At 36.6% G+C, this 27034-nt stretch overlaps 2 protein-coding genes across 7 annotated transcripts in view; one reads left to right on the top strand and one right to left on the bottom strand.

The window, feature by feature from the left end:
- Positions 1-1418: 1418 nt before the first annotated feature.
- adck5 (aarF domain containing kinase 5) lies at positions 1419-16779 on the bottom strand. Of its 4 annotated transcripts, XM_058752730.1 has the most exons (16): positions 16660-16779; positions 15556-15784; positions 11713-11807; positions 11418-11567; positions 9026-9101; positions 8341-8541; positions 6926-7066; positions 6545-6658; positions 5051-5182; positions 4887-4970; positions 4726-4807; positions 4560-4638; positions 4395-4486; positions 3419-3671; positions 3175-3291; positions 1419-1668 (listed from the first exon to the last, which is right to left on the bottom strand). In XM_058752730.1, exons 2-16 carry the CDS (start codon positions 15577-15579, stop codon positions 1566-1568), a joined length of 1743 nt encoding a protein of 580 aa, XP_058608713.1. In that variant the 5' UTR covers positions 15580-15784; positions 16660-16779; the 3' UTR covers positions 1419-1565. The 4 variants fall into 4 exon arrangements, with proteins under 4 accessions (XP_058608713.1, XP_058608715.1, XP_058608714.1 ...); XM_058752732.1 differs by lacking the exon at positions 16660-16779 and having other exon boundaries at positions 6590-6658; positions 15556-15742; XM_058752731.1 differs by lacking the exon at positions 16660-16779 and having other exon boundaries at positions 4395-4480; positions 15556-15742.
- A 265-nt stretch (positions 16780-17044) lies between these two features.
- The window catches only part of ctdp1 (CTD (carboxy-terminal domain, RNA polymerase II, polypeptide A) phosphatase, subunit 1), a 116103-nt gene continuing 106113 nt past the window's right edge, over positions 17045-27034 (top strand). For 2 of the 3 annotated variants that reach the window (XM_058752728.1, XM_058752729.1), the window contains exons 1-7: positions 17048-17505; positions 19524-19607; positions 19801-19894; positions 21060-21188; positions 22527-22677; positions 23731-23821; positions 26631-26797. In XM_058752728.1, the coding sequence (XP_058608711.1) occupies positions 17231-17505; positions 19524-19607; positions 19801-19894; positions 21060-21188; positions 22527-22677; positions 23731-23821; positions 26631-26797 (991 nt within the window). In that variant the 5' untranslated portion in view covers positions 17048-17230. Of the gene's footprint in view, positions 17506-19523; positions 19608-19800; positions 19895-21059; positions 21189-22526; positions 22678-23730; positions 23822-26630; positions 26798-27034 lie in introns of all 3 variants that reach the window. The other variant, XM_058752727.1, reaches the window with a different exon arrangement.

Here is a 27034-nt window from a genome sequence, read left to right on the forward strand (position 1 = left end):
TGCTTTGTGTCATTATTCTTTACTTCCATCACAGATGAGTGCAGATACGTGGGATGAGTTTAAGTGGACAAAATGATTGGGGAAATCCAGCATCCATCACCAGACAGAAGTCTGATACTGCACCAAAAGATAAAGCTTTGATTAAATATGAGGTCAAAAAAAAAACAAAAAAACAACATGGATGAATCATTCTCAATAAGATGCATTTTCAAAATAGGTTGATTTTTGGATTGGTTCTGATTTTAAGACTCCAGATTTTATATGTGCATATCAGTTTGGACTCGGAACAAATTAAACTGCAATATTAAGTGATTTATATTCAAAATACATATTATTGTCAGATTGGATATGTAATCTACAATGCAAAGTCTATAAATGTTTGACAGCAAAACCTCTCTGTTCCAACTGCATACCACCAATTAATCACCAAAATCCACATAAATACAATATAAAATGGCAAAATTTTTAAATATAATTAGTAAAAAGGTTGTCATCGCAATATGAACTGCTATTATTCACTAAAATTGCTAAACCCCATGTGTTAAAAGGTATTTAGCATAATTATTTACTTTGTTTAGACCGATTTGTTTTATTGCCACCATGAAATTGTAACCATGAATCATTTTAGTGTTTCAAACCGAGGCCTACAGAAGAAACGAACGTAGCTCAGCTTCTTGAATGCAATGAGTCTTTTAAATGCCGGAATATCGTAATTGATAAAAGCTGAATTAAAAAGTCCTCTGCTTTCAGTGAAATGCAGCTCACCAGCGCTTATTTCAGAGAAAAACAACAGTGAGAGAGAGGTTGTGTGAGAGGTTCCTGGAAGCTCAAGCTGAAACGAGCAAGTCATTAAAGGGGTAGTTCACCCAAAAATAAAATTGTCATTAATTACTCACTCTCATGTCGTTCCAAACCAGTAAGACCTTCGTTCATCTTTGGAAAACAAATTAAGATATTTTTGATGAAATCCGTGAGCTCTCAGACCCTCCCATAGACAGCAAGGATCCCAACATGATCAACGCACAGAAACGTAGCAAAGACATCGTTAAAATAATCCATGTGACATCAGGGGTTCAACCGTAATATTACGAAACTACGAGAATACTTTTTGTGTGCAAAGAAAACAAAAATAACGACTTTATTCAACAATTCATCTCCTCCGCGTCACCCTATAGCACCATTTTGGAGAGTATCACACACGTAAACAACGTATGTACTTATTTTAGTTTTCTTTGCGCAGAAAAATATTCTCGTAGCTTCGTAAAATTATGATTGAACCCCTGATGTCACATGGATTATTTTAACGATGTCTGGACATCGATCGTGTTAGGATCATTGCTGTCTATGTGAGGATCAGAGAGCTCTCGGAATTCATCAAAAATATCTCAATTCGTCTTCTGAAGATGAATGAAGGTCTTATGGGTTTGGAACGACATGAGGGTGAGTAATTAATGACAGAATTTTCATTTTTGGGTGAACAATCAGCACTGAGTGCAAAGCCACACGCAGCTTGAGTAAAATCAGAGTCTCAGAGGAGAGACGATGATAACGAGGTACGAGACTCTTCATTTCAGATACTGATACATGTCCTCGTCCAGCGTGATGAGACTGCAGTAAGACAGCAGCTTGAGCAGAGAGCGAGTGACGCTCATGAGCGCCATCTCTGACCTGGAGGAACAGAATCAATGAGATACACGTGAGAGACCATCTCATGCATATTACACAAAAACATAGCAAAAATAGGCTAAAACTGCTAATGTTAGTTTTATCTGCTGCTGAGAGTCACAGGGTTCTTGGATTTCTGCAATGCTGAAAATGCGAATGAAATCCAGAATGCAGTCATAAAAATGGAATTTACAGTAATAACGTGGAATGTCACAGAATTCACCAGCATTGCATTTGATATAAACTCGACAGTTACACAGAACCTCAAACCTGGAAAAGTTAACACTCCGTTTAACTTAATGAAGTTTTGACAGAAATATATTACTATTGTACTGTAGAATGAACATCTCAAACTCATAATAATACAGAAAATTTAAAAACTTTAACATTTTTTAAAATGGCAAACCTCTGTTGTGCAGCACTTTTAAAATTAAAAAATAAGAGGAATTGTTTTTATTTACATTTTACTAATTAATTCATTCAATCGTTACTGTTTTAAGCCTTCATTTGATTACCACCATTTTTGATAATAAATGTGTATTAAATCATTAATCCAGACAAATAAAATAGACAACAGAGTTTCAAAGTAAAAGATAAACAAACCCTAGGGCCCTATTATTGTAAATAAATTATTAAAATGTTTTATGCATTCTGTTGACATGTTTCTGATTATTAAAATTAATTAAAGGGATAGTTCACCCAAAAATCTAAAATTCTGTCATCATTTACTTAACCTCACGTTATTCCAAACCTATACGATTTTCTTTTTTTCTGTTGAACACAAAAGAAAATATTTTGAAGAAAATTGGTAACCAAACAGTTGATGGTCCACATTGAATTCCACAGTATTGGGCAAAAAATACAATGGAAGTAAATGGGAACTTTTTTTTATATATATCTTCTTTTGTGTTCAACAGAAGAAATAAACTTATACAGGGTTGAAACAACTTGAGTTGAGTAAAGGATGAGAGGATTTTCATTTTTGGGTGAAATATCTCTTTAAACCACTAAAATGGAATAGAAAAAAAACACTAAGTTTGGGGGAAAAAAATCAAATGGAAAATATTTTTATAGGGCCCTAAAAATTGAATTTCTGTTAAACATTTGATGAACAAATGATTAATCGCGATTACTCGCATCCAAAATAAAAGTTTTTGTTCACAATGTATGTGTGTGTGTACTGTGTGTATATATATATATATATATAAATAAATACACACACATAGAAGTATATATTTTGAAAATATTTACATGTATATTATAAATATATTTAATGTATAAACACATATTTATTTAGTTTGTATTATATATATGTAATAAATATACACAGTACACACACACACACATACATTATGTAAACAAAAACTTTTATTTTGGATGCGATTAATTGTTGGACAGCACTACTTTTTAATAACTACCAAAACATCAAAACAAAATTCAGAAAAACATTATTTGGGAAGAAATAAAATGGAATTTGGAGAAAGAAATGAATCTGATTAGTGTCATCACCTTAAAGCGAATTCAAACTTGACGCTTTCCCAGAAGGAGCAGACCCAGCGGAAGACGGACAGTCTGGAGAGCATCCTGGTGTCGTTGGCCTGAGCTCTGCCCCATCCCCTCACAGCACTGAAACACACACACACACTAATGATGGACAGAATCCAAACAAATACTCAAACGAGGCAGAAGTTATTCAACTGTATTTGAGACATAAATCCACAGATATTTGGATCAGTGGTGAGGCGTCTCGTACCACTTGGCCATGATGAAGTAGCGGTCGACTGGAGCTCCCAGAGTGATGTTGATGCAGCGGACGGTGTTGATGTTCCTGAAGACCAGCAGCATGGGCCGCGGCATGGACTTCAGCACCTGCATGATCTTATCAAAGCGGTTCACGGCCATGTCACGCATGTATGACGTCTCCTCTCGCGTCAGGATGTTACCCAGACCCAGATCCCACATGTTGATCGGCCGCTGCAGCAGCATCTCGCTGAAGAGAAAGTATTCTGGGACAGACCAACATCAAAATACTGAATGCATTTTTGTTTGAATTTTCATTTCGCTCTCCTTATAGCTGCATGTATAAAAATGTACTGATAAAATCTTTATATTAATTTCTATTATGTTTGGGGTCATATGTTTGTAACATTTTAAAATATTTTTGACACTTATGTTTAGTAAGGCTGCATTTATTTGATCAAAAATACAGTACAAAATTGTGAAATATTTCTACAATTAAAAAAAACCTTTTCTATTGTAATATATTTTAAAATGTAATTTATTTCTGTGATAAAAGCTACATTTTCAGCATCATTACTCCAGTCTTCAGTGTCACATGATCCTTCAGAAATCATTCTAATATGAAGATTTGCTGCTCAAAAAGCATTTATTATTATTATTATTATTATTATGTTGAAAACAGCTGAGTAGAATTTTTTCAGGTTTCTTTGATCAATAGAAAGTTGAAAAAAAACAGCATTTATCTGAAATAGTAATGATGCTAAAAATTCAGCTTTGATCACAGGAATAAATTACATTTTGAAATATATTCAAATAGAAAGCAGTTATTTTAAATAGTAAAAATATTTCACAATATTACTGCTTTTGCTGTATTTTGGATCAAATAAATGCAGGCTTGGTGAGCAGAAGAGGCTTCTTTAAAAAACATTAAAAATCTCACGGTTCCAAAACTTTTGACTGGTAGTGTATGTGAGAAAAAGCTGCGTTACCTTTGACCCCGAGCTGATTTGCATATGTCTTCATGCCGGCTTCATCGCGCAGGATGATGGATCTCCACAGCCGACACAGAGCCGCTCTGTCACTGACAAACACAGAGTCACCGTGTGTTTCATGCAGATTACAGCGATGCCGGTGTTTATTTCTCATGCTCTCACCTTTTACTGAGGTATTCATACAGCCCATGATCCAGCAGAACCAGCTCAGCTTTATTATCTGGACCTCTCCTGACCAGCACTGAAATCAGCCACATTTCACATGGGTGACACTCACTCACGAACGTATGGGTCATAATGGGTTCACTCTGAGCATAGATAATCTCACCGTTTCCAGGATGAGGGTCAGCGTGAATGAAGCCGGTGTAAAAGATCTGCTCTGCGAATACGCGGATGAGTTTATCAGCTGTCTGCAACACACATCATCATTATGGACGTTTAATGGCGTGAGGAGAGCCGGCCAATCATAACTGATGTTATTAAACTCACGTCTTTCAGACTCAGTCCCTGACGCTGAATCTCCTCCACATTGTTGATTTTACATCCGTCACAGAACTCTGCTGTAAGGACCCTCTACATGGACACAAAGTCATAGTTTCTATTCATTCATGTGTCAAAGTTAGAGATCAAAGTAAGAGTTCACCGATCCCCACCTTGCTGCTCAGGTCCCAGAATACTTTGGGCACGACTACAAACTTAAAATGCTTCAGTTCTTCAGCACACCGTTCAGAATTCCTGCCTTCATTCTCAAAATCCAGCTCCTGGGCCAGCGTTCCTTTCAGGTCCTACCAGCATCACGGAGAAACAATGAAAACATCATAATCTTGTCTTTTATAACAACAATGACCAAAATTAAGAAAGACTGGGGCTATGGCGTCCAAATGTTTCTGAAAGAAGCCTCTTATGTTCACCAAGGCTGCTTTTATTTAATCAAAAAATACAGCAAAAACTGTAATATTGTGAAATATATATTATATTAAAAAAAATAAAAATTTCTATGTGAATATATGCTAAAATGTAATTTATTTCTGTGATCAAAGCTGAATTACTGCAGTCTTCAGTGTCACATGATCCTTCAGAAATCATTCTAATATACTGATTTGCTGCTCAAGAAACATATTATTATTAATGTTGAGAACAGTTGTATTGATTAATATTTTTGTGGAAACTGAAGACTAGAGTAATAATAGCTGCTGAAAATTCAGCTTTTTGTATTACAGTAAATATACACATATATTTGAATAAAATACTTATATTCAAACGTTTGGGATCAGTAAGATTTTATCAGTAAGATGTTTTTTAAAGAAGATTCCCCAGTAATATTGTGAAATGTTATTGCAATTTAAAACAACAGTTTTATATTTTAATATGCTTTAAGATATAATTTATTCCCGTGATGCAAAGCTGAATTTTCAGCATCATTACTCCAGTCTTGAGTGTCACATGATCCTTCAGAAATCATTCGGATTTATTATCAATGATGAAAACAGTTGTGCTGCTTAATATTTTTTTGGAACCGGTGATACTTTTTTCAGGATTCTTTGGTGAATAAAAAGTTACAAATAATAATTTATTTAAAATAAAAATATTTTCTATAAATGCAGCCAGGCCCGGCGCCAGAGGGGGGGCCGGGGGGCGGCCGGACTTTAGTTTAGCGTGTATAATAGTCTAACTGATGGTTTTTAGATAAAAACCTTCCCATAACTCCTAGTCTGGGATCTGTTTTCTTCATAATAATAGAATGACGAAATATATTTAGAAAGCGTCAAATGATTTTACAATGCATTTTCGCAGAGGGGAGCAAAGTAACCAATCACAGACGTGTTTGTTGATTTCTACAACGCAATGGCCAATCAGAGGAGTTTAGGTTGGAATCCACGCACTCACCGCTTTTTGTCCAGCGCCGAGTTTTATCATGCTGGTAACTTACTAGTAGTTTTTAATAAATTTAAAGGGAGTGCTCTTTGCATGCTGTATACGATAATATATTCAGAATTTAAATAAAACTTGTTTTTCATGCTTGACAAGCGACCACGTACGACACAGAGATAGCTATAACTACACAATATAGATCAAGATAATAATTTCAGAAGCACAGAGTGATGTGATTCTGCAACCGAGCCGTTTTAAATGCATTATTTTAAGACCTGTAAGACCCAGCGGAAACCAAAGCTGGGGTGCATAAATTTCACCATGTCCAGCAAAATCTCCAGAGTCCTGATATCACCATCAAACCGATCCCTGAGATCAATATACTGCACCTGAACACAACAGACATCAACACAACAACACAAATACATCAGTAATCATTAGATTATCACTGCATGCTGTTCCTCTAAATTGCCTGTTCTTGCAAACATTTGCAAAAAAAAAAAATGAATGTAACACAATGTACCATGTAAATACAGTACTGCACTGGAATATAAAATCAAGTTAAAGTTAAAAAAAAAAAAAAAAAAAAAAAAATCAAATTAAAATGCACATAACCAGCATTTCCTCAACAGTCATCATGCACAGCCTTAACATACTTTCACAGCCACAGGTGTCCCATCATGCAGTTCGGCCTTGTGTACTTGGGCCAGACTCGCAGCAGCTACAGGCTCATAGTCAAACGTCCTGAAGAGTTTATCTGGAGTAGTGCTGAAGTCCTCCTGGAATAAAGCGTCTACCTAGAACAACACGGGACCAGACGGGTTACAAAAAGGTTTGCAGATTTAATTCTCATAGGCTTTTGAGTCCCTGATAGATAGACAGATAGATATACATACATACACATATATATATATATATATACACATACAGTTATATATTTGGACACAGGAGCAATTGTTATTATTTTAGTTGTTGACAAAAACATATTCAAGTTACAGTTATATAATGGGCTTAAAGTGCACACTCTGATCTTTAATTTGAGGGTATTCTCATCACAATTGGAGGAACGGTTAAGGAATTACAGCTCTTGAATAGAAGTTAGAGGTCGATACGTTTTATTTGAAAGAAATTAAGTTTTATTCAAGTACACATTTAATAGACCATAAAGTGTCAAAAGTCACTTGTAATTAGTGCTGTCAAACGATTAATCACATCCAAAATAAAAGTTTTTGTTTGCATAATATATGTGTGTACTGTATATTTATTATGTATATATAAATATAAATACACACACACACACGCGCGTATATATTTCAGAAAAATGTTTATATTATATATGTATATATTTATTTATAATAAAGATTATATGAATATAAATATAGACACGTAAATACATGTAAATATATACTGTATGTATGTGTATTTATATACACATAATAAATATACACAGAACACACATATATATTATGCAAACAAAAACGTTTATTTTGGATGTGATTAATCGCGATGAATCTTTTGACAGCACTAATTATAATGTTACAAAAGATTTCTATTTCTAATAAATACTGTTCTTTTGAAATTTTATTCAAAGAATCATGAAAAATGCATCATGGTTTCCACAAAAATATTGAGCAGCGCAACTTTTTTCAACATTTCTTGAGCGATAAATCAGTATATCAGAATGATTTCTGAAGGATCACGTGACACTGAAGACTGGAGTAATGATGCTGAAAATTCAGCTTTGATCACAGAAATAAATTACAATTTAAAATATGTTACAATTGAAAACAGTTACATACATATTTCATATTTACTACCATTTTTAGACTATATTTAATAGACTTCCTTCAAAAACATATCCTACATTTTTAGTGTACATACACATATATAATTCAGCACATTGAGATTATTGTGATAAAATGACTTGCCTTACATTATTACATTTACTAATCCGATTTTTGTCAAGAATACAAAACCATATTTCTTCCTTCATATCCTATTTCATATATAATTTGAATTCAGAGTCAGAGCTCAGCAGAATCCTAAAGCTCGACACGCTGCAGCTGCTCACCTCTTTGTATCTTCTGTTGAGCGCTCTGTCCTCCAGCACGTGCAGGGTGTGGATGTACTCTGGAGGTAGTAGATGGTTGAATGCACACAGGCCTTGTCCCAGCTTAATATACAGGCCTCCGTTCTGTATGGCGCCGTCCACCATGCCACTGGCTGCTCTCTGATGACACGCTGACAAGAGCGCTTCATACTCTGGACTGCTCTGGCGAGAGGGACAGAAAGAGATTTGCGTTTGATATGTTTACTGATCACTTCCTTATTACGACAATACCTTGAACTGGATATATTTATGAAGATGATAGAACAAGGGAACCCAAGAAAAGTGTTAAATTAGATGTATAGTTCACCCAAAAATGAACTTTCTGTCATTATTGACTCACCCTCATGTTTCATGTATGAGTTTATTCTGAACATATATTGAGAAATGGCTCATTATTTTTACAGGCCATATAATGGAAGTCAAAGATGACCAAAACTGTTTGGGTACCAACATTCTTCAAAATATCTTCTTTTATGTTCCGCAGAAGAACAAAAGGTATACAGGTTGGAACAGTATGAGGGTGAGTAAATGACCAAATTTTCATGTTCAGTAGAACAATCCTTTAAGTTCTAGTTAATTACAAAAAATTGTTCTCAAATGTACTGATTTAATAAACATTATTTACAATATAGGGACATAAGCTTACCTCATCCATGCCTCTCAGAGCAATGTTGGACGTCCACCAGTAATCTGCTGATATCATAAGCCCGACATAGAGAGACCTGATGTGACCCAGATATACAACTTACTTCACAGTTTCAGTCATGATATTAACAGTTAACAGCTGCATGATACAAATATCTCAAATGCTGAAGCTTGACATCTAGAGATCAGAGAGCCTATTGGGTGATATAATGCCATACAATTGAATATTTGTAATTTATTTTTTAAACATTATGCTCACCAAGGCTGCATTTAAAACAGTAAAAAAAAAAAAACAGTAATATTATCTGAAATATTATTACAATTTAAAACAACTCTTTTGTGAATATATTTTAAAATGTAATTTATTCCTGTGATCAAAGCTGAATTTTCAGCATAATTACTCTTCAGTGTTACAGTCTTCAGTGTTACATGATCCTACAGAAATCATTCTAATATGCTGATTTGATGCTCGAGAAACATTTACTTTTATTATCAATGTTGAAAATGCTTTGTATTTTCAAGCAAACCATTTTTTTCAAGATTCTATGATTCTTTGATGAATAGAAAGTTCAAGAGAACAGTACTTGTTAGAAATATAAATTGTTTGTAACATTTTAAATGTATTTGCTGTCGCTTTTGATCAATTTAATGCATCCTTGCTGGATACAAGTATCAATTTCTTTTCCAAAAAAAAAAAAAAAAAAAATTAATAGATTTTTAAAAAGCATATAAAATGCATGTAAAATTGCAGTTGATGATTGATAAATTGCTCAAATTAAAGGGGTCACCGGATGCCCATTTTCCACAAGTTGACAGACATGTTCACAAGTCTTTGAGGTCGAGTCCAAGTCAAGTCTCAAGTCTTTGTTCTATTTATTAGCAACAGTTCTTTCAGCTAGTTATTGAGGCTAAATCGGTTTTGAAATACTGATTTCACAATGTGATTTTCTCAACAAAAAAAAAACCTTAGAAATGAAAAGGTGTCCATTTATTAATTGCCAGACAAAATGCTGCACATTTCTTTGTAAAATTGAAATGTCAAACAACAAAACTAAATTGAAACAAACCCCAATCAATCAAATAAATAACACAAATGAAAGAAATCTCATAAACAAACTAAGGCTTTGTCTGTGCTCTTTTTCAATTTAAAATTAGAGGCAACCACTGTGTTTTAAACACAACACAATCCAAAAAAAGAGGCTGCATACATCCAGCATGAGCAGTTTTTAATCTAAATTGGATTGTATAATTTCGATATTTGGAGCGAAAACAAAATGGTCTGACTTCAGTTTTGTGAAGCTATTCTACATAAAACATCTGCATGAAACAAAACATCAGACAGGCTGAATTAGAAAGCAGATTCACTCTCTGCCAGCAGGTGGCGCTGGAACAGCAATTAAACAGCGTTTCCTTGATTGCCGCTGTAAACAAAGCAGCCCTGCAGTTATGAACACTACTTTAATATGCATTATACAGAGGCAAGATAAAAAGAAAATACCATCTAAACTTTTCTAAAGACAGCCAGTTCCCCTCAAGTGATACATTCATATAAACTCCTATACCAAATGACTTGCGTTTTTTACGAGTCTCACGAGTCACGAGTCCAAGTCAAGTCCCCCAAGTCTTTATTTATGCAACTTAAGTGCGACTCGAGTCCAAGTCGAAGACTCGAGTTTCCATCTCTGCAAGTTGATATGATTCTTTAGGGTCTTAATGAAAAGTCTATAACATACTTTGGTTAAAATTTCTCAATGGTAGTGTAAAAAACACCCTTTTTACCCTGTCAAAATCAGCTCCGTTTTCAGCAAGCCGTTTTAGTCCATGTTCCTTTAAATGCAAATGAGCTCTGCTCACCTCGCCCTTCTCTTCCGTGGGGTGACGAGCCGTTCTCATGATACTGTATACTTTAGCCGCAGAACTTGCTAACTAGCATGTTATTAGGAAAGGCGATTTGCAAAGATTCATAAAAGAACCTTATACTCACTTCTTCTGTAGGTGAGGCTGGATCACGAGTTCATTATTACATCCAACAACCTCAATCGCTTAGGAGCCATTCTTGTCTACTCCTGCTCTGGCTTCTAAATAATGGCGGACTAATGACAGCTCACTCAGGGCGGGTCTAAGGTAAAACACTAGTGTCAATCAACAATTGTGGGAGGGGCCTGTCAGTGTGACGTCACACAGCCATGAAGCTGAGAATGGCTTGATTTGAGAAAGGGGAAATGATTTAATGAGATAAAAAAAAAAAAAAAAACACTAAGTGGATCTTTATCATTATAGGGTGGTTGTGTACACACACTGCCAACACACATTTCAGTTCAAACATCTTGTAAAAGTGCATGTCGCATCCGATGACCCCTTTAAATAAATGAACATTACTAAAGGATCTTCACCTGCAGAAGCGGCCGACTCCCTCTGATAGTATCTTCATCTTCCTCCTCTCTCTGGGCTCTGAGACCGCATACTGCACCCCGACCACGAGCGGCACACCCACCGAAATCCCAACCAACAGCTTCCTAAAGAGCCTGTGACTCTTTACAACTCTAGAGGAACACAACACAATCCCAGCATCACCGCCAATACTCTTGTTTAGTATGATGTAGTGCTTGCTTTGTCATATGCTATAAAATACATAGTGTTTTCACCCTTAAAATGAATTCAGACCCCAGTGAAGTAAATGAAACCCACCTGTGAGAGGAGAACAACTTCTGGTCAAGTATTTGAAGGCCTATGAGCCGAGGACACCGCCGTAAAAGAGACATATGGCGCTGACACAACCTTAACTGAAGCCAAAGAAAATAAAACTCAGTTTAGTTCACTGTGTTTAACATTGAGAATCTTTTACTGGCATCTAAAAGCATTATAAATCAGGCAACCCTTAAAAATAGCTCAGAGATGATCTGTGAGGTGTGCTTTCATAGACTAGTACAGCACAAGACTTTCCCATCAAGGCCGTGTCAAAATGTGAAAAAGGGAGAATGTTTATAGAATCAGGGAACAAAATGTCTATCCTCAGGCAGCTTGATTTGTGGACAGGTCAGGGATGTGCTCCAGTTTAAAGGTCTCTATAGAGTATGAAAAAAAAACAGCCCATCAGCAGTCCCTCATTCAAGATAAACCATCGACTCTAAATCACCGCACAAGCGCAAAGAGCCAATGTCCAATACGGACAGCTTCTGTCCCAAAAAAAAAATTAAAATAAAAAAAATAATTAAAAAAAAGTCTTGAAACCTGTCGCTGCCCTGTTTGGGGAAATGTTTGAGGTAATGACAGTTTAAGCCAAAATACTATAGTAACCCTAACAAAAGCACAGTGCCTCGGTATTAGATTGCAGAACATGAACAAAATTTTAAAGATTATGTTGCAAATGACCATATTCACACACCCTAAAGTACTTTAAAAAACACCATGGTACTACTGTAATACATATACAAAATATGCAGGATTGTTATGGCAATATAAAAGTAGTATAGTACAACATATAGTACCTAGAGGTCAACCAGGGCAGATGCAATACCGATTATTACAGATCAAGTAGACCGATAACCGATATACGTTTGGTTTAAAAATGAAAATTAATGCCAAAATTAAGAATAACAAGGGCTCTGACAAAAACTTCTTTAAATGCTTTTAATTGGCAAATCGGTTTTGACAATGATCAATACTGATAAAATGCTTAATATCGGCACCGATAATCGGACAGGGGTGTGTTTCCCAAAAGCAACTATGGTCGCAAGCTCCGTCGTTACCAACAGAGTTCAATGGAACTAAAGACCATAGTAAACTAACAATGATTTAGGGAAACGCACCCCAGGCTGATAATTGGTCGACTGCTAGTAGTACCATGGTACTTTTTGTTAGTGCAGCAGTGGTTCTCAGTCTTTTGGACTGCAATGTCCCCCACTGTCCACAACAAAATCCCACAATTTTCTAGTCGTTCACAATTTACTGCATAAGAATTAAGGATAAGGATTCTAAAAATAATTTAATGACAATTTCTACAAATACTTTAGAGCTTTTATAATATATATATATATATATATATATATTAAATTTTTTCAAAGAAAAGGGTTTTCTTTGAAAAAATGTATAAATAAATAGTTGCAATGGTTAATTACCGGAAAATGTGTGCGTGTATTATATATATATATATATATATTAAATTTTTTCAAAGAAAAGGGTTTTCTTTGAAAAAATGTATAAATAAATAGTTGCAATGGTTAATTACCGGAAAATGTGTGCGTGTATTATATATATATATAAATAAATAAATATACACACACACACACACACACACACACACACACATGTTCGTTTTTGTGAAAAGTGGGGACACTCCATAGGCGTAATGGTTTTTATAGTGTACTTACTGTATGTACTATTGGCCTACACCAACCCTACACCTAAACCTACCCCTTACAGGAGACTGTGCATTTCAACTTTCCCCAAAATAACCTCACTCTGTATGATTTATAAGCGTTTTGAAAAGTGGGGACATGGGTCAATGTCCTGAGATGTCACCTTCACCTTGTAATACCTATGTCATACCTTTGTCATCATACAAATCTATGTCCTGACTTTTCACAAAAACGCACACACATACACACACACACACAGTCATGGCCAAAAATATCAGCACCCTTGCAATTCTGTCAGAAAATGCAACACTTCTCTCAGAAAATTGTTCCAATTGCAAATGTTTTGGTACTCATGTGCTTATTGTTTTTGTTTTTTCACAAAGAACTCAAAAAAAAAAAAACTGGACAAAATGATTGGCACCTTGTCAAAATTGTAAGAAATAATTGCTTTTCAAGCATGTGATGCTCCTGTAATTTGTATTTAGACACACCTGTGGCAAGTAACAGATGTGGGCAATATAGTAATCACACTTGCAACCAGTTAAAATGGAGAAAAGTTGACTCAACCTGTGTGTTGTGTGTCACACTGAGCATGGAGAAAAGAAAGAAGTGTAAAGCGTTGTCTGTGGATTTGAGAAATTTTTTTTTGGAAAAACATGGACAATCTCAAGGCTACAAGTCCATCTCCGGAGATCTTAATGTTCCTGTGTCCACTGTGCGCAATATCATCAAGAGGTTTACAGCCCATGGCACTGTAGCTAACCTCCCTGGACATGGACGGAAGAGCAAAATTAATGAAAAATTACAACGAAGGATTGTTAGAATGGTGGCTAAAGAACACCGATTAAACAAATTCAAGATGATCTGTAGACACAGGGTGCAACAGTGTCAGCTCGCACTATCCGTCGCCATCTGAATGAAAAGGGACGCTATGGTAGGAGACCCAGGAGGACACCACTGCTGACACAAAGGCATAAAAAAGCAAGACTGGAGTTTGCCAAAACTTATGTGACATAACCACAATCCTTCTGGGAGAACGTACTGTGGACAGATGAGACAAAAGTAGAGCTTTTTGGTAAAGGACATCATGGCACTGTTTACAGAAAAAGAAATAAGGCCTTCAAAGAAAAGAACACAGTCCCTACAGTAAAAAAAAATGTGGAGGATCAAAGATGTTTTGGGGTTGCTTTGCTGCTTCTGGCACTGGATGCCTTGACTGTGTGAACGGAACCAAAGAATTTTGGGGCGCAACGTAGTGGTCAGTGTCAGAAAGCTGCGTCTCCACCAGAGGTCATGGGCCTTCCAGCAGGACAATGACCCGAAACACACTTCAAAAAGCACTCAGAAATGGTTACAAACAAAGTGCTGGAGAGTCCAGATCTGAGTCCCATAGAACTCCTGTGGAGAGATCTCAAAACAGCAGCTGGGAGAAGGCATCCTTCAAATCTGAATGACCTGGAGCAGTTTGCAAAAGAAGAGTGGTCCAAAATTCCAGTAGAGAGATGTTTTTGTGTTGTTCCAATGCAAACAACAAAAAATTAAACACATGAGTACCAAAACATTTGCAACAATTTTCTGAGAGAGGTTGCATTTTTTGCAAGGGTGCCGATATTTTTGGCCATGACTGTACACACACACGTTCAGATAATTAACCATTGCAACTATTTATTTATTTGTTTACACACGTGTGTGTGTGTGTGCGTGTTGATTCTGAAAGCTATTTTTCCATTATTTAAGAGAGTGTTACAATAGTAATCAGTAACTGCAGTAATTACATTACTTAAGCCTATTGCTGCCATGGTAATGTTTTGCAAGTGTGCTGCTAAGGTTATCAGGAAGTGCTGGACTGTAAGACAGGTAGACTTTCTATTGTTAAGACTTATATAAGAATCGCAGAGTTTAGTTTGAGATTTAAGGCTTACAGTGATCAAGCACAAGGCATGCTTTGACATTTCCTCTGGCCTTGACTGCTCTGATTCAGGATCAGCCCTGCACTTCCAGACTGGATAACGACATGGAATATATTCTGCATTTAAACGCCTCTCAATAAATGCAGAAGTGTGAAACAGAAATACAGTGACCTTTCATAAAGCAGCAGATCACACTGACCAGGCAGCTCGAGCACAAGAGCAACGGATCAGCGGAAACACAGCAGCACAAGCGGCGTCCTTACCGATCTGAACGTCTCTGCAGTCATGTCTCCGGTTCTCTCGTGCTGATGACCGCATGAGTGACTCTCTACGGTCCTCACTCGCGGACACGGACTTCTCCCTCGCGCCTCGAGATCACTGTTCGAGATCACGCACGCCTGCGCTCTGATTGGACAACTGGGAAAGCGTCTGTTGTGACGTCGTCAGTCACGTGACAGTGGTCTGACGCGACCTTCAGACCGCGCGCTCCCCCTTTAATAACACAACTTAATACTACTGTGCCTTTGGAACAACGTTAGCAGTCGAACTCAATAAACAATTCAATAATACTATTATTACATAGAAAAAAAAAAAAGAAAGAAAAAAAAATGTTTAGGCGAAACAAGGAGCGTATGCCCTTAATTAAAGGGACAGTAACGTCGGACGTTCAAAGCGAGGCAAGACAAACAAGCAAGCAAACGAATTAATTACTTAAAAATAACAATACAAAACAAATAAAACCCTACATGAATAATATAAACATAAACCAAATAAACTTAAACAAGCAAGCAAACGAATTAATTAATAATAATAAACATAAAACCCTACATGAATAATATAAACAAACTAAAACTTAAAGAAAAAAAGAAGTGAAATTTGAATAGAGATTCAAGGCTCGACAACGTTTTTATTTATTTATTTTTTACTTTGGTGTTACTCCCTCCAGTGTTTCAGAATATTATTAATACTGTATTTGGATTATTACAAGTGTGCAAAATGGCTACACGTCTATTGATTAAAAGTACTACGCACTGTAAGCCTTCCCCATCTGAAACAAACAAAAAGTGTTTTCATTTTAGTTTATTAAATTGTTTTTCATTTATTTATTATTATTATTATTATTATTTAATTTCTCAATTTTGTGTCCCCCGCACACGTTCAAAGAGATTTTTGTTCTAAGATACTGTTTGCATATCATATGTCTATATATAATGTTACATTTTTCTTTTCTTGTGATAATAATTGCAAAAAGCCAACACAGGAAAAAGTCGCGTAAAGATGAAATATATAACAGATGCATTTTCTTCTTTGAAATTCAAGATTTGAAACACGATCTTAGCAAAAACAGTGAAAATATACTCACTAACCAAAACAAAAAGTTTCCATGTAGCGATGACGCTCGGCCTAATCCCCGGACACTGGGAGGCAGATGTTATGATCATGATATTTCATCAGATTACATCACAAAGCAGGGGTATGCCTGTCTCAGAGGGGGAGGGGATAAATACGGTTTGTTACAAATGCTCAGGTCAGATTTTCTCTAAACCACAAGTTTGATATGACTTTAAATATTTGGTGTATTATTTATTTAAATATTTATATAAAATATTATTGTAATTTAAGTACATAATTGTTGTTGTTATTATTATTATAAACTACAGATTATACTCTAATATTAATTTAATTCTTAATCAAGAGTGTGATTAAAGTCTCCCGGAAGTGGAAAGACTTTCGCTCGCGCTGCAGCTTTGTGTTTCCTGTTTACGGGCGGGAAGAGCGAACCTGCGCCTCAGCCTGTCCTGCGTTACAGCTCATTTCCATCGCTATCTTTCCCGGTTCGCCTCTGGATTATTTTAGCGCTTTTAACTCCTTTTATTAATTCTCCTCAGACGCCTCTTGCGCTCCGCCGCGTGTCTCTGGCGGAAGTTTGAAGCTCTGATGGAGGAGCCTGCAGACTCCGGCGGCGGCGCGGCAGCAGAGGGCCCCGCGGCGCAGGTGACGGAGATCCGCTGCCCCGCCGGGGCTCGTCCTCTGCGGCTGCTCGAGTGGAAGGTGAAGCCCGGAACTCTGGTGAACGTGGACTCCGTTATCGCGGTTTGTGCGCCGATCCCCGCCGAAGGCGAGTGCAGAGCGGCCGAGAGGAAGCTGAAGTCGGACCGCGCTGGAGTTGTGCGGGAACTGTGCGGTCAACTCGGACAGGTCATCGCGCCTGGGTAAGTCGCGCTGTACTGACCGGCGTTTTAACGCTTGACATGTCGGTTTACGCTTTTATTTGCTGTCTTTGCTTATTAGCTCGAGCTAAGCTAAGTTGCACGCGCACTTGCGCTCAACGCTGAGCTCGTGACAGCAGCAGTAACTCAACTTCCACGCTGCCCAGTAACAACACGATTAATGACATGTAAAGGTGTTGCACGTGGTTGTTGTAATGTCGCCCATAAAGAGTTAATATTACCAGACGGGTATCACTCAAATATGTATGTTGAGAGATAAGCTCTGATAGAAAGCCCTAAGCTCTGTAAACAGCGAAACAAGAGTTGGGGGAGCGGCCCGCCCTTTTTAGCCAATCAGAAGCGCTCTCTGCGTGTCAATCATTTTGTGCTTTGTGCTTTGCTGCCGTCGGATTGGCTGACACGTACGTAGAGGGCGGAGCATTGGAGAGGGTGTGTTGATGAGCGCATGGAGCCGAGTCTAGTAGTGGAAGAGAAACGTGTAAAATCGTTACAGCTGTTTTTCCAAATGATACCCTAATGTTTAGATGTCCACCAGCACGTTTGTTTCAAGTTGTGGGATTTAAAGACCTCGTATATTGAAATGAGAGTTTTGTGAATATTAGTCCATGTCTATTAGAAGGTTTCTGCGGGCCTTAAAAAGTCTTCATTCACTCTTTCAAAATTACAAAAGGTCTTAAATCGAAGCAGAAAGTCTTAAATTCATAAAGTCGTAGCATTAAATGTTGCATGCTGTAAAAATCTGTTTAAAATAAAAAGCTGTAAAAAAAAATAAAAAATACTCAAACATCCTTAAATCTAAATTGCTTGATTACAAATTTGTCAGTGGGGCATGAAAACTTTTCCCTTTGAATTAAGTTGATTGAAGATTCTTGTTTTAATCATGAACAAATGTATCTTGATTTAAGAATCTTTACACATTAGCACACGAAATAACACAAAAACACTGATGAAGAAGAACGTCATGTTTTTGCAGTGTGATTAGAAGGTGCAGTAAAAGTTATTTCCATCGTCTAGTTGTTGGAAGCAGAGCTATTCAAGCCTTAAGCTTTTAATTTTTAAATTATTTAAAAAAAATAATGTAGATCTGTCGGAAGTTGTATTTTCAAATTTTGAAGCATCATAAATGTACCTTTATAAAACCTGCAGAAACCCTGAATGAGAAATATGCATCAAACAAGCAATTTTAACTAACACTAACAGCAAGATATAACTACTATAAAAAACTAAAAAAAAAAACTTAAAGAAGACAGAAGAATCTTACACAATGTGGTTAATTATAAAAATACACCTCCAGCAGATTACACAGCTTAAGGGCTTTTGTTATGCATGAGTTTTAAGGATGTGAAGATCTCCAATTCCTTCTGGAAATGTGAGTGGATAGGAAGGTTGTTAAAACCCACATTTACATATAAAATAATTTGCCAAAACCATAATTATTAATCAAAAATTCTACATTACAATTCAGATGTCATAAGAATGTCCCTTCTCCAATACGGCCTATGACTGACTAGCAATTAGCAAGGTATGAGAGTCATGTAAATCATGCCTGTTGAGTATTTTTTATTTTTTTACATGGGATGATCCCTTTGATATGTCTGAACCTGTGTTTCATTAGGAAATATGTCAACAGAGGAAATAAAATTGTGCCAGTCAGCTCATGTAATGTCATTCATGCTTGCTTTTTTGCAGTCTTTAACTGTAGAGGGTGCTGCATGTTTATTTGTATTAGAAATTGCTCAGTTGTTTTTATTAGTCAACTGAAAATGAGCTTGTTTATAAAAAACAACAGTTACACTTCTCTTTGCACTTATACTGGAGTTTGGAGAGATGCTTTGCATAAATGTTCCCAGTCCACTGAGTGAAATATCATTATAATGCAGCTTATAGATTACCTTTCCCTATAATTGAGCTTTATATCCTGTTAACAAGCAGTGTATGTATATGAAGTGCATTTGATTATTGCTGTATTTATTTCTACATGTTTTTTGTGTTTTTAACAGGAGTGTGATAGCAAAAGTGGAAGAATGCAGTCATCCCGTTGTAATGAAGGGCATGTGTGCCGAATGCGGCCAGGACTTAACTCAGTGAGTCTATATCCACGTTACTTTTGTGCTGTCAGTCTCCAGTTCAGAATTGTCTCTCTCCGCTTACCTGAAAAAGTCTGTCAGGGGCCATTCAGGAGAAGCTATTGTTGTCTTTCCCTGTTTTTCACTTGTGTCGGCTCTGAGTTATTTCTGTTAGTAACTATATGGTGCTGAGGATGCTCTTACGTTTCAGACTACAGAGCAAGAATGGAAAGCAGCAGGCGCCCATCTCTACGGCGACCGTTTCCATGGTGCACAGTGTTCCCGAGCTGATGGTCAGCTCAGAGGTGAGTGCCTACTGTTTGCCATTTCTGAGGATGGAGCTTCTTAAAGCCTCTGTGTTTCAATCGGACAACAAACTGGTGTGACGTCATTTCAAACAATAAAATAAATCTTAGTTTGGGAGTTTAGGAGTTCGAAACTTTCTCTAAATGTTTTCTCTGATATAGGCTCACTGACTCTGGTTCATTTCTTCTATTCAGTCTATCGAAGTCAGACACAAGTAAAGACATGAACACACTGGAGAGCTGCTTTATTGTAGAAACTAAAGAAGTAATTCTAATGGAAAGGGAAACTGACAGTTTTTTCATGTTTAAAACTGTAAATTTGCTTCCTTTAAAAATGGCATATCATGAAAATCTGACTTTTTCCATGTTTAAGTGCTATAATCGGGTCCCTGGTGCATCTACCAAGCCAGAAAACATGAAAAAGAACAACCCAGTAAATTTTTTAATTTTTGTTTTGGTAAGCCTTTCTCTGCAAGCTTGTGAAAAAACGTGCCGATTTTGCCCTCCCCCGATGTAGAAAGGGGATCTTATACCGCCCCTTAATCTGCACGTTTCCACCCACGGCGCCGCTATTGTGTTATCGCAAGTGATAGCGGTGTGCCAGTTTTAACGCCATGGTGAAAGTTTGAGCAAAGCATGCTAACAGTTCTGTCTTTGGCTGCACTGACAAGCACAGAACACAGAATGGATTTATTTACTGTATATCATGCTGTTGTCACACAGATCCAATATAAACATGCAATTTCTTTCCCAGCTGTTTACCTTCACAGACGTAACTGACTGTTTTTGTAACTCGTGTTTTTTTGGGGGTTTTTTTACATAATCTTGTGTGTATTTGACAGTTTAAGCGCAATAAGACATGAAAGAGAGCTTAGTTTAGTACTCGCATGCCGTGTGACAGTCGCTTTCTGTGCGCGTGCACTAAGAGAGCCATATATCAGAAGTTTGAACTAATATGCTGATCGGATACTTTCTTAAACAAGTATATCGGGGGCCTTTAAATGTAAAGTGTGTAATTCATGTTTCTGTGATGATTTGTGGAGTCAAATACATTTCAAAGGGGCTTTAATAAATGGTTGTGTATAAAATGGTTTGTGTTTACTCTGCACAATCAGTGCCTGGTGTACAAACGCAGTGTTTTTTGTCCCTGTGTGTCTGTGAGCAGCAAGCGGAGCAGCTTGGCCGAGAGGACCAGCAAAGACTTCACAGGAACAGGAAGTTAGTGCTGATGGTGGATCTGGACCAAACGTTGATCCACACCACTGAACAGCACTGCCAGCGCATGTCCAACAAGGTAACATTGCACTACACTACCATTCAGAAGTTTGGGGTCGGTAAGATTTAGCAAAGCTGCATTTATTAGATAAAAACACAGTAAAAAGAGTAATATTGTAAAATATTATTTATATTTAAAATAACGGTTTTATAATTAAATATATCTTAAAATGTAATTTATTCCTGTGATGTAAAGCTGAATTTTCAGCATCATTACTCCAGTCTTCAGTGTCACATGATCCTTCAGAAATAATTCTAATATGCTGATTTGCTGCTCAAGAGACATTTCTGACTATTGTCAATGCTGAAGTGTGTTTTTGCGGTAACCTTGCTGCATTTTTTTTTTCGAGTTCAGAATTTAGAAAGAACTGAATTTATTTGAAATGGAAATCTTGATCACTTTTGATCAATTGAATGCATCCTTGATGAATTAAAGTAATAATTTCTTCTCAGTTTGTTTTAAGAATTCTTTAGAAGTTCAAAAGAATAGCATTTATTTGAAATAGAAATTCTTTGCAACATTATAAATCTTTTAACTGTCACTTCTGAACAGTATCAATTTCTTTATAAAACCCTAAACGGCAATTAAAAATGCAGGAACATTTATACTCAATATTAATGGATATTGTATTGTTTTTTTGAGTTATTGAAGTAGCATAGATTTTTCTTTGTTTCATTGGTTTCTTTTGTGCTCATATGACATTAAGGCATTTGTTTAATCCGTCATTGGTTTGCTGTGTTATGGTGGCTTCAGAATATTTATCTACAGTACCCTCGTTTTGTTTGAGTTTAGCAATAACACAAATAAGATGTAGACAGCCGTACGGTTGTCTCATTTGCGTTTTTCTATGAACTCCAGCGATTGTGGGTGTAACTGGAAGCGTTGCTTTGAAGAGCAAAATTGAGTTCTTTGATTTCTATTTAAATGACTGCATCGTACTCTTTTTCTCAGCTATCATCCATTTTCGATTCATTCTTCTCGTAGGCGTTAACGCTTTCGTTCTGCCAGGCATCAGCTCAAGCAAAAAACAATCTTTATACCAAACAATTACTAGACCATTAACTGAGCTATCAAAGGCTCAAATGCTTTCCTCAAAGACCGCATTATGTCTGCTGTCAGAAATTGTGCTGCTTTTAAAGCATTTTCCAGAGCATTTCTATTGAAATTAATGTTCCTGAAAGCTTCTGCTACAGCTGGACTGGACTGTAATGCAGCAGTATAGAATATGTATATGCTTTTCAATCTAAAGCAGATGCACTGCTATTCAGATGTGTAGATTTTTAAAAAATTGATCAAAAGTGACGGTAAAGACATATTCTTTTCCTCTAACTGCCTTGCAATGTTTTGTTTTTCCAGGGAATCTTTCATTTCCAGCTGGGACGAGGGGAGCCTATGCTTCATACACGACTGCGGCCTCACTGCAAAGACTTTCTAGAAAAGATCGCCAAACTCTATGAGCTGCACGTCTTCACCTTTGGCAGCCGTTTGTACGCTCACACCATTGCAGGTACATTGTTGTGATGTGACACATTGAATGATTGAGTGAAACATGAATCATACCTCAAACTGAGGACAGGTGTGATATTATGTTTCTAACCGATCAGAATTTTTGATTCTCACCCGGTGGATGATAAAACACATCAAACAGTCCCATAACTGGTAGTGTTTGTGTGAGAGACTATATTGGCCTTTCACAGTGACACCAGGTGGCAGCATTTGTTCATATGTTTGAGCATTTGCTCAATGTTTTGAGTTTGAAGATGAATATATTGTTTGCCGTGTTTGGTTATTTAATGCAACATATTAACAATAAATGCGTCAAAACAACTATCCCATTATCTGCTTTGATAAAAGCCTCTGTTAAGTGACTAATAAACAAGAAATCGGTTTAGTGAGGGTGTTTATTATAGCCATCTATAATATACCCTATAAATTTCTAATGGTAACCTTTATGAGTGCTGTATTAATTCTTTGGCTTAGGTCAGAGTGTTTATTATTGGAAGTGAATTGGTATGTGTAGAGTCTGGTTTTAGTTCAGGTAGGATTTTGCAGGATATCATCAGCACAGTAAATTGCTCAGGTTTCTGTGTTTCAGGTGTGTAGCATCCTTGAATGAGACCTGAAGTGTTCTTGCATTAAGTGAGCTTCGTATTTGGCATCTTGCATATTTGAATCTCTTAATATTTGGCATCAGTGCTTCCCACAAACCCAAATGTGTGGAGTCTGGTTGTGGTGATTCATATGGACACAGTCAGCAGTAGATAAGACACAATAAAGGAAGTAGCTCAACTTTTCTGAATTAAAGTCTTGATTTATTGTAGTGCAGGCAGGAGATTGAAAGCTTGACAGAGCCGCATCTTTGAAAGCCTGAAAGCATTGGTTCGTTTTATTTTTCCTGTTTTCCTTTATTACAGCTGTAAATAGTCTCAATGCAGTCCGAGCGAAACTAAAGCATTTATAGCTCTGCTTCCAGCTGTAATTTAGACTTCATCTTTAAAAGAAATGACTGTTTCCTTCTCTTTCTCTCACTCATACCAATTTATTTTTCTCTTTTAAAAAGGTTTTTTAGACCCTGAAAAGAAGCTCTTCTCTCATCGGATCATGTCTAGAGATGAATGCATTGACCCCTTCTCTAAGACAGGCAACCTCAGGTGAGGCATGTTTCACTCATTTCGGTCTTCTACTTCTGGAGTAGTTTAGCCTTCAGCATCCTTCTTGATGCAGTTTTAACAACGAACTTGCATTTATGACATGTTGTAGTTATTATTAACTTCAAGATCAACTTGTTCCAACAAAATGAAGCATCACATTCAACTCATTTACGAATAGAAAAACATTTATTTTATAATGGTATTTCCCCCCCATTTTGAATTCTTATCCAATGAAAGGTTAGATTTTTGTGAATTAAAAAAAAAAATAAAAGATCAAAAGGATTAACAATGCAGATAAATTTTCACAGCCTTCTTTGATCATATTTACCAAGGGTGCCGACATTTTTGGCAATGACTATATAAATACACACACATACAGTATATATTTTGAAAATATTTCCATGTATATTTATATTAATATAATTGATATTATATATAAATATTTTAAATATATAAACGTAACATATGTTTCTTAAATATATACATGCATGTGTGTGTGTGTATTTATATATACATAATAAATATACACTGTACACACACATTATGTAAACAAAAACTTTTATTTTGGATGCGATTAATCATTTGACAGCACTAATATTAATATAATTAGAGAATTTTTCTTTCTTTCTATTTCCATAATTTTGTACTTATTCTTTAGTTGAATTAATGTTTAAAGATTAAATGCTAAAAGTCAAGCATCTAAAGTGTTTTTCTTGAGTATAAAGCTTATTCAACCTCGTGTGGCAATGCCGAGTTTTTTCTTGACTCCAGCAGTGTGAACAAGGCTTCTCTGCACGAGTGCACGTGCACAGAAGAGACGTGTATTTCTGAAGGGCTTCAGAGAACAGCTCTGATTCAACTTAAGACTAAACGTGCTTTCAAGTGCGGATATAAGGTGCAGTCTCGCAGACCTCTGCTTTTTTTCCCCACATCTATATTCATTCGGCGCCGCATGAATCAAGAATACAGTGAACACTGAATACATTTAAGACTTCAATGTATTCGTTTATTCAGCATGATCTTATTTTAGTTCATGATTCAGAAGAACTAAACATACTTTAAGCCTGTAAAACATTTTGGGGTGGTTTATTTTCCATTCTTTCTGAAAATACACCTAATTTCTGTCAAGCGTTTCTCTCTCGTACATGTTATTTCCTTTTGAGGTACAAAACACTCGGGGAATCTTTGAGTTTATAATTTAAAATGACAATTTAAGTCTTTCTTACCTTTTTCACCTTATGTAAGTTTACATTACTGTATCTTGTTGTTAATTGTTTAACAACATGTTTAAATTTAAACAAGTACTAATACACTATATTGCCAAAAGTATTGGGTCACCCCCTTCTAATGAACAGGTTTGACTACTTCCATGAGTACAAATCTTAATGTTTAAGCATATAATGATATTCTAGGGAATTGTGTGCTTCTAATTTTAAAGCAACAGTTTGGACAGGACCCTTTTCTATTCTAACATGACAATGCCTCTGTGTATAAGGCAAGGTTCAAAAAGAAATGATTGATTCAGTCAGTGTGGAAGAACTTGACTGGTCTGCAGAAAACCAAGTCCTAATCCAAGCTGAACACCTCTGGTGTGACTTTAAATGCAGATCTTGAGCCAAAAACTCTTTACCAAACACCAATGACTTGTACATATAGGTACAGTCATTTCAGACACTTTTAAAACTGTTGCAACAGAGATGGAAATACAATTTTTAAATGCATGAATTATGTTTCCATCTTTGTTGCCACAGTTTTGGAAGTGCCTTTTTCTGTTCTAAAGAAGGGGGTGTCCCAATACGTTTGTCCATATTGTGTATGTACAAGTCATTGGTGTTTGGTAAAGAGTTTTTGTCAAACCTGTTCATTAGAAGGGGGTGACCCAATACTTCTGGCAATATAGTGTATTTAGTATTATCATAGTATTTAAACATTGATTATTCTGCATTGGTAGCATAAAAACATCTTCAAGTTGTTTGCTTTTTCTTGTTTTATGCAATAACTACGCTGGAGGAAATCCAATTCACTTATCTTTCCTCGTGTCAGACTGTTAATATGTGTGGGTTTCGTATGGAGCTCTCATACTGACCTTGAAGGAAGAACAGTCTCACAGAGCGGCCGGTATCATACAAAGACAGTCACGATCGGACTTCAGCGGCGCACAGATTACTTTCTTTAGGTCGATAAACCTACAGAAGCCAAGCCTCTGCAGCCCAATGCTTCTATTAGTGTGAATGACTTTGTTTGCCATTTCAAAACTCAAGCTGTTGCAAAGATGTTCTCGGGGGCTGTTTAGATGCGCCAGACATTCACAGATAAATCTATATTCATTACGCTGTATACCCAGAGACCCCAGATGCGTTTGGACCCTCGAGATGTAGCCTACTTCAAAATGTCTAAATAACAAAATTTCACGGCATTTATTTAAAAGGCAGACAGCACAAACCCACCTTTTTTTGATTGCATTGTGACCTTTTGTGGTTGTGAGATGTTAATTAACGCTAGTTAATGTGATTTTCTGCACCTGTGGTTCCTCTCTGAGGACATCTGTGTGAACTTGAGGAGAACTGACTTCATACATCCACTAAAAATCACCTTGAGACCAGCTAATTTTCTAAATTGTTTTTGGCCACACTATTTTTGGTATTGTACCAGTGTTAATGTTATAAAATGCTCATTGACATTTTGGTCTTGGCAGGCTGGCACTGTCTGGGTGCTGTTCATTTAGTCATAATCAAGCACCAGCTGCTAAATATGAGCGTCTAAAAATGTCAGTATGAAAACTCTGTACCTTTTTTTTTTTTTTTTGTAGAAATTTGTTCCCCTGTGGAGACTCCATGGTGTGCATCATAGACGACCGAGAGGACGTTTGGAAGTTCGCCCCCAACCTAATCACAGTGAAGAAATACATCTACTTCCAGGGTACCGGTGACATCAATGCCCCACCGGGCTCACGAGAGGCCCAGATGGCCAGAAAAGGTAATGTTTATTTTCCCAGCGACTCTAACGATAATGATCGGCAAACTGGAAATTAGCCCTAGTGTCTTCTGTCTGAATAGCATGCTAACTTCTAAGGCAGAATCCTGAGCTAAAGTGAATTGTGAAAAGTGTCTCAAAGAACAAATGCAGTTTTTTCAATAGGAATCTACACAAATTGAAATTTTGCATGAGGATAAGAGATTTCCACATGCAGATTTTGCAACACATTTGCTGCTT

This window comes from Onychostoma macrolepis, chromosome 19 (genome assembly GCF_012432095.1).
Source record: "Onychostoma macrolepis isolate SWU-2019 chromosome 19, ASM1243209v1, whole genome shotgun sequence".
Taxonomy (NCBI): domain Eukaryota; kingdom Metazoa; phylum Chordata; class Actinopteri; order Cypriniformes; family Cyprinidae; genus Onychostoma; species Onychostoma macrolepis.

Bases quoted from the DNA above. Each gene is read 5' to 3' on its own strand.
- adck5 (XM_058752730.1), bottom strand. From the start codon at position 15,579: ATGACTGCAGAGACGTTCAGATCG. The intron at 8,542-9,025 runs GTAAGCTTATGT...CCCTCTCGCCAG, and splicing joins CTCTGAGAGGCATGGATGAG to AGCAGTCCAGAGTATGAAGC. The intron at 7,067-8,340 runs GTGAGCAGCTGC...GTGTTGTTCTAG, and splicing joins TCAACAGAAGATACAAAGAG to GTAGACGCTTTATTCCAGGA.